This window comes from Phoca vitulina, unplaced genomic scaffold (genome assembly GCF_004348235.1).
Source record: "Phoca vitulina isolate PV1807 unplaced genomic scaffold, GSC_HSeal_1.0 scaffold1, whole genome shotgun sequence".
In the NCBI taxonomy this organism is placed as follows: Eukaryota; Metazoa; Chordata; class Mammalia; order Carnivora; family Phocidae; genus Phoca; species Phoca vitulina.
The window spans coordinates 5,037,963-5,050,799 of record NW_022589704.1 but is presented as its reverse complement, the minus strand read 5'-3'; the positions used below and the strand labels follow the sequence as shown (position 1 = coordinate 5,050,799).

General features: G+C 50.7%; 1 protein-coding gene across 10 annotated transcripts in view; it reads left to right on the top strand.

The window, feature by feature from the left end:
* The window catches only part of AGAP1 (ArfGAP with GTPase domain, ankyrin repeat and PH domain 1), a 520,170-nt gene that overhangs the window by 443,007 nt on the left and 64,326 nt on the right, over positions 1-12,837 (top strand). For all 10 annotated transcript variants that reach the window (XM_032394158.1, XM_032394087.1, XM_032393993.1 and 7 more), the window contains 2 exons: positions 1,689-1,779; positions 9,893-10,115. In XM_032394158.1, coding sequence (XP_032250049.1) covers positions 1,689-1,779; positions 9,893-10,115 — 314 coding nt within the window. The remainder of the gene's footprint in view (positions 1-1,688; positions 1,780-9,892; positions 10,116-12,837) is intronic.

The window sequence follows — 12,837 nt, the reverse complement described above, 5'->3', positions numbered from 1 at the left end:
TCGGGGTGGGGGGCGCTCTCCCTCGGAGGACTCATGAGCACCAGGGAAGACAGACGCACACCTGTTCACCTTGGGTGTTTGCTGAATAGGTGTCAGAGTGCACAGTATGGAAGTCCCATCCAAGGAATAGCTGAAGGGACAATACAGACTCAGTTGAGAATGAGCTCTAAGAAATTTTGGCTGCCTGTGAGTAATTCAGGTAGGGGCATACGTATATGTACATATGCTGTGAAAGTCAGGTAGACAGACAGACAGACACATCCCTCTGAGCACACATACACACATACTCCAGATGCCAACATAAATTGTTAAATACATTCTGAATCCTGGGATATCCGACCAAAGGGAATAAAATCTTCATAATGCATTATGCTAATGAGAGAATAGAAGCAAACAAATTATAATTTATATTATTAGGTAGTAAGCAATCAGTCATCCCACATCAGATAATTTGACATGAGATGATTCAATTTATAAATTCTGACATAAAAATGAAGCTTGTTTTAAGTGTCCTCTGAAATTTGTTTGGGTGTATGCATCAGCAGCCTTTAGGAACAGTATGTATCCTGGGGCGCCTGGCTGGCTCAGTTTGGTAGTGCACGCAACTTTTGTTTGATCTTGGGGTCGTGAGTTTGAGACCCACATTGAGCATGGAGTTTACTTAAAAAAAAAAAAAGCTTAAAAACAGTACGTACCCTTGTACCTGGCACCTCTGCTTCCAAAAATTTGTCATCAGTAAGTAATGACAAATGCAGGCGAAGTTTTAGCAATAAGTGAGTTCTTTACAGCACTATTTACAATGGTGAAAAATTGGAAACCGCCTAGATGTCCATCAAAGAAAACTTCAGAAAGAAGTTCTTGTAAGCGGCAGAGTGTGCAGCCACTCAAAATGATGACGTGGGAGAATGCGGGGTGCATTGAGAAGTGACCCTGTGTCATTGGGCTAAAAGTGCACGTTCCAGAGCAATACAGGCTGGCTTTTTTTTTAAGTACACATATGTGTACAGGTATGCTTTTAAAAACAGGCTGGAAGAATAGATATCATACTGTCAATAAAACTTAAGTATGGATGATCACATCATAGCTTATAAATTCTTCCGTTGTTCTTTTCCCCCTTAGGTATTTCTTTAACTTGTAGAGAGAAGAGGGTTAAGTATCAGTTGCCCCTCCCTGCCCTCCACCCTCCTTAGTGACTTCGTTGCCATAGCAACTGAGATACTCTTAATGTGAAAAGTGCATCTCTAAGGCATGAAGCGTGGTGTGGACGTGGCTTCCTGGCGAGGAATCATGAGCTGTGTCTCGTGGCGCCGATTAAGCCCTGACCCGTGGCTCATAAGCAGATTATTTCCCATTCTTCCATCTTCAGAGCAAGCCGACACAACAGGGCACATTAACCACTTCCATTCTCCGGGTCGCAGTTGGTCTGTGTTCACTCGCGAATGATCCAGAACTACCTCTGTCCTCACTCCAGGTCGAGGCCTCTCATCTGACAGGTCTTAACACGGGGCTCGAAGCATTCTCGGGCAGTCATGCTTTTTCCCCAAAGACCTCAGAAGAGGAGTGGCTGCTTCAAACGGTCCTCATCCTGTATCTGCTGACAAATGATTGATTTTTGCCCCGACGTTACTCGGGGACGCGTCAGTGTCTCCCGGGGTTCTTACCTCTTGCCTTTGTCTTCCTATGCCCAGTCCCGACTGACGAGCCAGAGTGAGGCCATGGCCTTGCAGTCGATACGAAACATCCGCGGGAACTCCCACTGCGTGGACTGCGAGACCCAGAGTAAGTGTGGGCCGGGGAAGGGGGCCGGGCCCGGGACACGGGAGGTGGGGTGGTCTGGTGACGCCCAGAGTGCAGTGGACCCACTTCGGTCATGCAGCACATAAGGTTTATGATGTGACATGACAACTTTTAAAGAATTGAAATACTCGTGTTTGGATTTTATCCTAACACGGTACCCTGCACACGAAAGCGTAGGTTTGCCTTCTGCCTCCGGCCCCCGGATAAGCAGCCGTCACACCAGGGGGGCGGGCGCGCACCCAGATTCCGTGCCGTACCCAGGAATTAACCTTTTGCTTCATCAGTGATCATATGCTTGTTTGCTTTCTCATGAAAATACAGCACAATTGTTAATTCCTGCCCCGAGATTTCTGGGGTTGGTATTTTTCATTGCAAAATCATATGTTCTGGATTTTGGCATCAAAAGGTCTTTCTCTTTTTTTTAATGTGAAATTCGCTGTCCACTAAAGCCTTTGATTGAACTGATAGACTTCGTCATAACTGCTTCGTGCCTTCGAGTGACCCAGTTTTACTTGGTGCTTCCCGCCGTGCAATGCGGAATACTCTGTTCCCTCTGAGAAAGTCATCTTGTTGTCATCCTTGAGGTTAAAGACTGACTTTTAGTTCTCTATATCCCAGCCCTTAGCCCAATGCTGGGGGCATTCAGTAAACTTTTTCCAGTCGTATTTTTTGTTGTTGTTACTAAAAAACAAAGTTTTGACGTGGGGCACCTAGGGGGCTCAGTTGGTTAAGCTCCTGGCTTCGACTCAGGTCATGATCCCAGGGTGCTGGGATCGAGCCCCACATCCCACTGCCTGCTCAGCAGAGAGTCTGCTTCTCCCTCTCCTTCTGCCCTTCCTGCTGCTTGTGCACGCTCTCTTCTCTCTCTCAAATAAATCAATAAAAATCTTTAAAGAACAAACAAAGCCCACAAAGTTTTGATGAGAGGGAGATCCAGTTGAGACCAGGTGAAAGTCACTGGCCCCAGGCTCGGTGTCACCTGGGAATCACAGGCATGTGATATGGTCCTGGCTGTCCTGGAGCCCGAGCCCAGTGGGCAAGGTGGGACCCAGAGACCATGGAACCTGCCACCATGGCGAAGGGCTGTCACATTGCACATGGCAACTCAAGCAGACTTTGTGCAGAAGTTGGTGTTTAGAGGGGCTGAAGGAGCCATGGCGTCAGGGGAATAGCAGGACATGCACCTGCTGCTCAGGTTGGAGGCTGGTTGGAGCTGAGAGAGGTGAGGATGCTCAGTGGGGGAAGGTGAGGATGCTCAGTGAGGGGGAGGCAAGGATGCTCAGTGCGGGGGCGGGGGTGAGGATGCTAAGTGGAGGTGAGGATGCTAAGTGGAGAACATTAGAGCCTTTCTCTTCATCTGTAAACAGTGGGAACTCCTTTGAGTTTCAGAGCAGGAGTGAGATGGATTCTGAGCTATGCTTAGGAAGATGGGCCTGGCCCTACCATCTCCTGTAGATTGGAACAGGACAGTGGAGGGAGGAGGAGGCAGCCGTGGGGGATGGTAAACAGGAGGAGGAAGGCACTAACTCAGGTTGTTAGAGTAAAGGGCAGGGGGGAGCCTCCCCTGAGCAGCCACTGTGCTGCAGGGCAGGATCGGGGAAGGTCACCAGGCCAGTGTCTGTGGCCCCCAGGGGAGAGAAAGGGTCTCTTCTTCAGGTGTCTTGATGAACTTCTCTAAAGTATCTTCTTTTGTGTGAAGTTTTAAATTTTACTTTCAAAATGTGTCATGAAAGGAAGTTACAAGAGAGTACTTATTAAGTGTGCGTTTTTACCAAAAAGTTGTTAAAGTAAGAATTTTTAAAGCTGTCAGAGCCTCCATTAGGAGAAGTGCCTACGATAATTTCCACCATACAGCTGGAGCCCCTTAAGAGGGACGATTCCATGGCTCGCAGGCTTCATGGTACGAGGCACATGGTACGAGGAGGTCAGGAGTCCTTTCTGTGAGCAGGTGGGTCGCTCGAGTGCCAATTGTGGGGTTGGGGGTGCGGAGCTGTGGGGAAGGGAGGCCCCTGAGCAGATACGCAGGGACGAAGGGAGCGGGGAGAGGCCGAGTGTGACAATTCCGGAGAAAAAAGAGATTGCAAGCTCCCATTCCTTAAACACTTTGTCTCCATCAGGCCTGTGCCAAACCCACCAGGGCACTGTTTTTTTTAGTTCTTGTGACTGAATGTTGGTGCTGCGGTCGGCCCCACGGCCCCACTTACAGGGGAGGAAATGTGGAGTCTGAGGGGGGAGTTATATTTCGAGTTGTATGTCCCGGGTCACAGAAATAGCAAGCGGAGCTCCTTGCCTCTCTGCTGTATTACAGAGATCAAGGACACCAGGACACGTTGGCAAAGGCTTTTTGTTTTTTAAAGTCAAAATACTTAATTTTGGTGCAAATGCTGGGAAGGGCACCACCCCCACACTGATGATGACCTGTAAAACCTCCCCGAGCAGTTTGGCAGTGTACATAAAAAGCCTCGGGCAAGTGGATGCCCTACCCTCCAGCTGGGTCCTCCGGGAACCAAGCCCATGGGAATGAGCAAAGGGGCCCAGAGACGTAGCTTCAAAGGTGTTCATCACAGCGCTGTTTACAGAGCAAAAAATCAGAACATCCCAAATGTGCGAAACTGGAAGAACCATTAATAGTGATGTCTTCTCAGTGCAATAATGTGCAACCTTAAAAAGTGATGTTATAAATTTAAAAAGTAAGTTATGTAAAAAAATATATTAATTGAGATGGAGAAACTTTATAATGCATTGGAAATGAGAAAGTATTGAGGCAGTGAGTCAAGGAGATCGTAGTGAATCACTTTAGGAATTTAGGCAGAAAAGGTCTGTAAGGATGCATTCCAGAACCTTGACCCCACCTATTTCTGAAATTGGTCAGGTCTCTGGTGATCCGGGTCATCTAATTGTATAGTGAGCACCTGTGTCTTGGGAAATTGGATATTGAGTGGCCTGTATTTCAGTGTGTGCAAGTACACGCAGTAGTCAATCATTAAATGTAAGGAGAGGCTCTGGTTTCTGGTCAAGAAGAGGTTGCCACGTTCTGTGGGGCCGGAAGAGCCTGATTTCACCGGGGGACCTGGTCCTGCCTGCACCTTCCCGGGGGTCCCCAGCACCAGAGCTGGGGGGTCATCGCTCATGCTTCCGGAGGGTTCTGGCAGGAGGAGGTGGCCAGGCCACAAACATGTGGGATGCTTGCTTGGGCCCCAGCAGGATCGGGGCTTCCCTACTCTGCTGCTGAAGCCGAAACGCAGGGAGGCGCATCCTGCCCTCTGCCTCGGGGCCTGGGAACCGGGCCTCTAGCTGGTGTGTAGCCTAGGCGGGTTTTTGTCCTTTTTACTGATTAAAGGACTTCCTCTTTTAATTTGTTTTCTGGTTTGTTTATTTGGCTTTTTGGGGGTTTTTTTGTTTTGTTTTGTTTGAGAAAGCAGAAATTGAGAATAAGAAAATGACATTTTTGGGTCCCAGATAGCTTGGTGTGTTCTCTGCGGAGACGGGATCAAGTTAGGGGACAGTGGCCGCTCTCTCGGCCGTGGTGGACAACACAGAAGCAGGAACAAAGCACGTGCCCCTGTCCTCCGAAGCGTTGTCGGGGACAAAGGTGGCGGTCAGCTCCGACACCAGCAGTGAAGGAATTAGCCGATAAATGAAGTGTTCCAACACTAAGGATTATTTTTAATAGAAAGTGCGTATGTAGATTGTTCAGTGAACAGAAGCAAGAGAAAGTCTTGTGTGTGGTGCATTTCTTCCACGTAAATATGCACAGATAAAAAATAAGTTGACTGTGATTAAAGTGGGTGGTAGTTCCAAAGATTTTCTGTCCTTGTTCTTTGGAACACCTTTCCTGACTCCTTAAACCTATCTTTAAATGAGCCCATTCCTTTTATCATTATAAAGGGATCTTAAGAGAGGATTGAGGGGGACTTGAAGATGTGGGCCCTTCCATTGGCTTTCTGTCCCCCTGAGAGCTGGGCCCTTCGCTTCGAGGTCCTGTGTCCGGTGGTCACGTGGGAGGAACCTCAGGCTCCGGATACCACAGACCCCTCTCCGGATGATTCCTACTGGCTTGTAAACTCTGCCGCTCCCACCATTCAGCTGTGTCTCATGGGGGCGGGGGGAGTGGGACTTGGGCATTTCCATGACGCATGGGATTTGGAGCAGTAGGAACCCCCACCCACCCATCGTTCTTCCTAAGAATGTGCCAGACTGCCGGGAGCCACCTGTCTACACCTGGTAGACCCCAGAACGGGCTCTGAGCTTCCTTAGCTCGGGGGTGCCCATCTGTAGTGAGCTTGGAGAACCTCAGCGTCTGCCCCTTGAGGAGTCGCAGCCTTCAGACATCTTGCTTCTGGGAAATCCTGCCGTAAAGATAACTAACATGTTCGGGAAAGTCCATCCTTCAGAGCCCTTGAGAGCCCAAGAGCTTGGAGCCCTGGCGTGGTTGTCGCCAGTAAGCCTGCCCTGCATGAACAGACCCGGAGAGGCAATGCAGCCTTTCCACAGCTCCAAGACCCCTCGTCCACGAGACCCTCCCACTCGCCTGGGCAGAGCCGACCCCTCCCTCCTGGCTGGTGCCTGACGCCCTGGATGGAAATCCCGGGCGTGAACTCCTCCCACCAGGTCGTATTAATGTTGGAAGCAGCTTTTCCATTGTACCACTGGATGTCTGGGACCCTCTCTTACGTATCTTTGTGTACCCCAGACCTGCATAGGAGGGGTCTCCACTCCCCTCTCCCTTCCCCAGTCTCTCGATGTCCCAGCAAAACCTATAGCAGGAGCACATTCAGCCTCTCTCTTCTGCTACTTGCTTTTTCCCACAGGCATAAAAAGAAACCACAAATTATATAACTATATACTTTTAAATTACAAACAAATGATATAACTATATCTATAAAGACATCCTTGGGTCTTTGCCCACGTGTCCCCTCAAAGAAGCCTTCCCCGACCACCACGGGGTTGAAATGACACACGCGGGTCCGTCTCCCTCTTCTCCCTAGCCGCGTTTTCTCAGAGCACACACTTACCCGACACGTGGTGTGTTTATCTCGTTTGTTCCCCGTTGGTCTGCCCCGTGGAATCGAAGCCCTACGCTTAACCCTCAGGACAGCCCCACGGGGATGGACATCAGTAGCCTCATGTCCCACGCGAGGCCTGCAGAGCAGAAGACGCTTGCGGGGGTGGGGGGGCAGACAGGCAGCAGAGCGTGTGCTGACAGGCCGGTGGTGGTCTGTGCACTGGGACGGGGGCTCCTGAAGCTAGACGGGACACTGGAGACAATCCAGAGCTTTAAGGCCAGAGCTGGACTCACCTGTCGGCCTGAGGGCGCAGCCCAGGGCCGTGACGCCCCAGTGCATCCTAAAGGGAACAACGTGTGCGACGCGGGCAGGGTCCCTGGCAACGCGTGCGTGCTCACACCTGCCAACAAGTTGTTCCCATCTGTTGGGGCAGAGGCAAGGCCATCCCTCCCGCGGCCCCAGTTCCTCGGTATTTCTGATTTCCACGGAGATCTGCATGCAGTCACTAAAATGTGTCCTGTGTAGGCTGGTCTCTGAAGCTTGGAGGGGGAGGGGGTGGGGCGGCGGGACATTGAGTCCCAAACCAGGGGTCAGGGTCGTCGGGGTCCCTCAGGACGGGTCCTCTGCTCTAGTGGGGCCATTCCTTCCTTTGCCTGAAAGTGCTCACTGAGGCGGGCTCTGGGGTGTCGCGAACGAGAAGAGGTCGGTGCCCCTGGCCCTGCCCGACACGGGGAGGGTTTTGCGAAGTGATGCACGTGTGTGTGACGGTCTCCCAGGGGCAGCTGGGAGCTGCTGAGAGGAAGCGAGCTGCGTGCTGAGGCCAGCAGGAAGAGCCACTGGCCACGCAGAGGGGCACAGTACCGGGGGGTCAGGGAACCGAAGGGCTCCTGAGAGACATGTGCACAAAGACGGGCTCGCTTCCGATCCTGCTGGTCAGGATTGTGGGTCAGATCCGAAGGGCACATGGCAGCCATGGAGGGGTTTTGAGAAGGGGCAGGACGCGGTCAGATTCGCCTAGGAGACCACGTTTCCATGCGGAACGCAGGCTGCGGGCATTAGAAGGCGAGGCCGCAGATGGGAGGCTGCTCCGTCCTGGTGGTGACCGTGGCATGGACCAGGGCGGGAGTGGCGGGGCAAGAAGGCAACGAATACCTAGACTTGGTGATGGGCTGGGGGTGGTGGAAGGATCAGGGTCGATTCGCAGAATCCCGGCTTGAATAACTGGGTGAATCAGTGCCATTCGCTGGCAGGGAGCTGTCATGGCAAGAGACGATGTTCAAGGGCAAAATGTGGACAGGGAGGTACCTGCAGGATTTCCAAGCACAGACGTACAGTGGTCATTACAGGTGCTGCTTGGAGAGGGGGGTCTCTCCGTGTTCGCCCCTGAGGCGGGCGGTGTCTGTGGGTGGTTGTGAGCAGCTGGGTCGTAATGGGACCCATGGCTTGGGTGGAGTTTGCTCATCAGAAGATGAGTCTGCAGAATCCCCTGAGGTAAGGGGTGGGTTCAGGAGGAAGAATTGGGAAGGAAATCTAGTTGGGGAGCCAGACAAGTGCTAGAAAAATCCAGGGAGGGTATTGACCAAAAGGCTACGTGAAGGCAGTGTTGTAAGAAGAAGTATCCAGAGGTCAAGTAAAATGATGCCTAAACACGGCCCTGACCTTGCGCGGCCCCATGACGTTGGCTGCCCTGCTCCAAGGGGGCAGGTGGGGGTAGAGGCCAGGTGGGATTGAGAGGTGCAGACTCAGAGGCGGCCAGTGTAGGAGCTGGGCTGTGAGGGGGTGCGGCGGGGCTGTTCCGCAGACTGTTCACCACCCCACCGTCTCTTCTGATCACCCCACCCCACAGGGCCCAGGCCGGCCCTCCTGCACCTGCTATGGCTGGCCTCTTCCTTCCCACGCTGTCCGTGCATTTCTCCCTTTGACTCTACCCTTCCGCATGTAGTCTGCATTTCTTCGTTCTATTTATATTTATTATCATTTGGGACGTATGTTTCGTCTTCCCACCCAGAACATCTCCGAGTCACAGACCTCTCTTCTCCTGTTCCCCCCATGGTATCCATCCCCACCTCCCAGAGTCTGTGTTAGATATGAACGAAATGGCTGGCTGATTTCTGATGGATTAGCACAAGGCCATTCCTGGGTTTTTGTTGACTCTTCAAGTGCCCCTGGAGTAAATGTTGATTATCCCTGGATCATTTAAGCCTTCCTTGCGTCTGTTGGTGGTTAAAGCCATTGACTGTCCAGGTGAACCCCATCTTTGCAGATCAGCTGTGGATTCTGGCACGAAGCCAACCTTGGGCCTGAGTCCTCTGTCTTCCGGTGCCACCAGCCACTTTCACACAGGGAATGACCCAGCTCAAGGGTTCCAGCCAGGTTCTCTAAACTCACTTGTTGTCCTTGGTGCGTTATCACAGCCTAAAGCATCGCCATTCATTCTGCAGGTCAGGGTTGATCCAGCCGGGTCAGAACCTAACCGGTAGACCCTGCCCTCCATCTTGCCAGCAGTGATGGTGGGAGCCGCTCCAGTGGTGCCCTTAATGTAAGATCACCGAAAACCATGTCTTCATCGTAGCGTGCCTGCCTTTGTCTTTGAAATTTGCAAAAATGTCGGTCGTAGGTCTAATGAAAACTCAGATGTGCCTAGAGTTGCAGAGATGGCTGGTTATAAGGGACACTGTAGCTTTGGAAATACTCTGGAGCGCTCCCTCACTTTCCCTCTGTCAGCAGCCATCCACTGTGGATGCCAGGTCACATACGGTTCTTTTCCACGTGCATCTGCGCTCTCAAGGGTGCTGCGATTGAGGTATTAGAACGTGCATTTCTGTGTCCAACCCAGTGCCTGCACCTGTTTGTTGTGTGGGAAATTCCTAAGCTTTGGCTAAAGCCAGATTTTTAAAAGGCATCCCCAACCTGCCAAACCTTTTGAGATGCGTAAATCAGCATGCAGGACTGGCCAGAGGGCATTTGCAGGCCCTGTGAGTCTAGGGAGGGACAGCCGGATGTGAAGTCCAGTAACTGGCCTTTTTGTTCCTGAGATCCTGAGGGCATTTGGCATGAGTGATGATGGTCTGATGTCTCTCTTCCCACAGATCCGAACTGGGCCAGTTTGAACTTGGGAGCCCTCATGTGCATCGAATGCTCAGGGATCCACCGGAACCTTGGCACCCACCTTTCTCGAGTCCGTTCTCTCGACCTCGACGACTGGCCCATAGAGCTTATCAAGGTGATGTCATCCATTGGGAACGAGCTGGCCAACAGCGTCTGGGAAGAGAGCAGCCAGGGGCGGACGAAGCCCTCACTGGACTCCACAAGGTAGGGACGTGGGCAGGCGTGTGGCTCTGGGGCCTTCTGCCAGCATGGGAAGTGACCTTAATGACGGCCTCCCCCGGAGCTGCCCTGGCGACCTGTAGGAATGCCGAGGGGCCCGGCATGGAAACGTCTGTTTTTAAAATTGGTTTTCAGCAGGCGTGGATAATTCAGACTCCCTGATTTTTTATGTTTGTTTTTACACCTTGGGGACTCCTCTCCCCCTCTTAGAAATGTATTAAGCTTCCAACCTTATGAATATATCACTTTAATTAATACATTTCTAATAGGAGTAAGATGTGCAGCGAACACTAATTATGAATTTTTGATTCTTTAATTTTGTGATTCTTCTATCTTTGAAAAGCATCTACTCAGTTGGTTTCCCTCCCCACCCCCACAGACCTACAGTAAGCCAGTTTATAGTAACACAATATATTTTATTTTGTAAAATGTATTTCCAACACATTTAAGCAGCTGAGTTCGGAGTAACGTATGGTGACTCCTCATTAATGTTAATTGTTACCCTGTGTAAAAAACGCATTTATTTTGAGCCCATTTATTTTCTCATTTTTCATTTACAGCTATTATAAACCGTTTTTGAGTACACATACATATTTAATGTACCTAAGAGGTGATAAAATGGCATGTCTTCCGAGAAAGCCTGCTTCATAGAGACTGAGTGGGCCATCGGGTCCCTGCGGCTGCCTCCGGAGGAGGGGCCAGGGGACTCCCTTTCCGCTTTTGCTTCTCGGGTGTGTGATGTGAAGGGAGAGGAGGGGTCTCCCATCATTAGCACTTTTTTAAATTCCTCTGGCCTGTTTTGCTGGCAATGAGACCTCTGGTCTGTGGGCGGGCCCCACGTGAGCCGTAAGAAGTCGGTTTCTGCCGCTAAGCCACGATCCTGTGCGAGCAGTTGGTGGATTTTGTTACATGAACGCTGAAAAATGAATTTGTGGTGCCACCTTCGGTTCACTTTAGAGAATGAAGCTGGCGTGTTATTAACCTGCTCTTCGTGTTCGGCATCCTGCGGGGAGGGGGCGAGGGGAGGAAGAGGCGCCCAGAGCCTTGTCTGTCTGGCATCACCTCCTTTTGCCGGGTGAGCTCAACCACGCAGTACCCAGGTGGGCAGACTTCCTGCAAACGGGAGGAATGATACTCTCCTTTAAATTCTTTATCTTGATCTGTTTAACACAAGCATAGAAAGTAGCAGACCATCAGCGAGGAGCATTCTTAAAAGACGAATTTGCGTATTAGCATCGATTTTTTTCATAGATGTCGTTTCCTTGGAGGACCTGTAGGCCTAACAATGAAATATGATTGGAAATTGGATCAAGTTTCATGTAGGAGTGCAGAGAACATTGAAATAAGTTACGGAAAAAAATTATTCCTGCATTTTACTGTTTATGTGTAAGAGGAGTGTATATATTATTTTTAGTATCCTGAGTTGGAAAAAAGTTTTTCCATTTGTCATAATTAGCCACCGTTTAGAACGTTTAGGTAACGAAGATAGGGGTTGATATTTTTAACCGGTAAATATTTTATATGCATTTCATCTTCATTCCTAAGTGAGAGTTGCCTGCGTCCAGGCACTTGATTGTTCTAACTTGTGTATTTGATTTAAGCTCTTGAGTGCGTAACTTTCTCTTCTCTCCAGCATTAAGTGCATCACATCTTTATGTTTTAGAGATGTGTCAGTCTTCCTGTCTCACAAATGGGGTGACCGCAGCGCAGTCCCAGCTCTTAATGGGTCACATTTGTTGTCCTAAGGGGCCGTGCTGAGTTGCAGCCCCCCCCCCAAGGGTGACGGTGATGCTGGGTCACAGCAGTTCCAAAGAACATGAACGCCTTTTGAGGATTGAATGTTTCCTTGTGCCTTTAGTCATTCTCTCTGGGAGTTTTGCTTTTAATTAATATTCAACAAATACTCACTGAATACTTCCTCATAGAGAAGAAGTGGTACGTGGTGATTATCCCTCACAGCGATCGGTGAATGTTCTCGGGGCCACAGCTGAGTGTGCCAGGACCCCGGAGAATTTTCACGCCTGGCGGGGGGGGTGGTTCTCACAACCAGTGCACTCCAGGGAAGTGTCACTGGAGAAACAGCATCTGAGCTGGACTTTAAAATGAAGGGCGGAGTCCAGGCCTGCGGGGTAGGGAGTGTGGGTGGGCGTGGCCTAGGCCAAGTCCGGCCCTCGGGGAGAGTGCAGAAACTGGGAGTTGCCAGCCATGGGGCAGGACCTTCAGCTGAATGATGAGGGGTAGGGCCAAAGGAGAGCAAAGGCCTGGGTGAGCCTTTGAGCCAGGGGTGTATTATAACAGCAGCTCTGGGGCTTATGCATTCACGTGTGATCTGCCTGTTCCCAAGGGGACTAGAGGCAGCCGGCTGTGTGGTTGGAAGGGATGGAGACGAGGCAGGGAAGCCAGTTGCCAGGCTGTGGTCCTGGTGGATCCTAGGAAAGCCAAAAATGCAGTGTCAAAAATACAAGGAATTGGGGCGCCTGGGTGGCTCAGTCGTTAAGCGTCTGCCTTCGGCTCAGGTCATGATCCCAGGGTTCTGGGATCGAGCCCTACATCGGGCTCCCTGCTCAGCAGGAAGCCTGCTTCTCCCTCTCCCACTCCCCGTGCTTGTGTTCCCTCTCTCGCTGTGTCTCTGTCTGTCAAATAAATAAATAAAATCTTTAAAAAAAAAAAAAAAATACAAGGAAACGACTCAGCCTAATAGCACAAC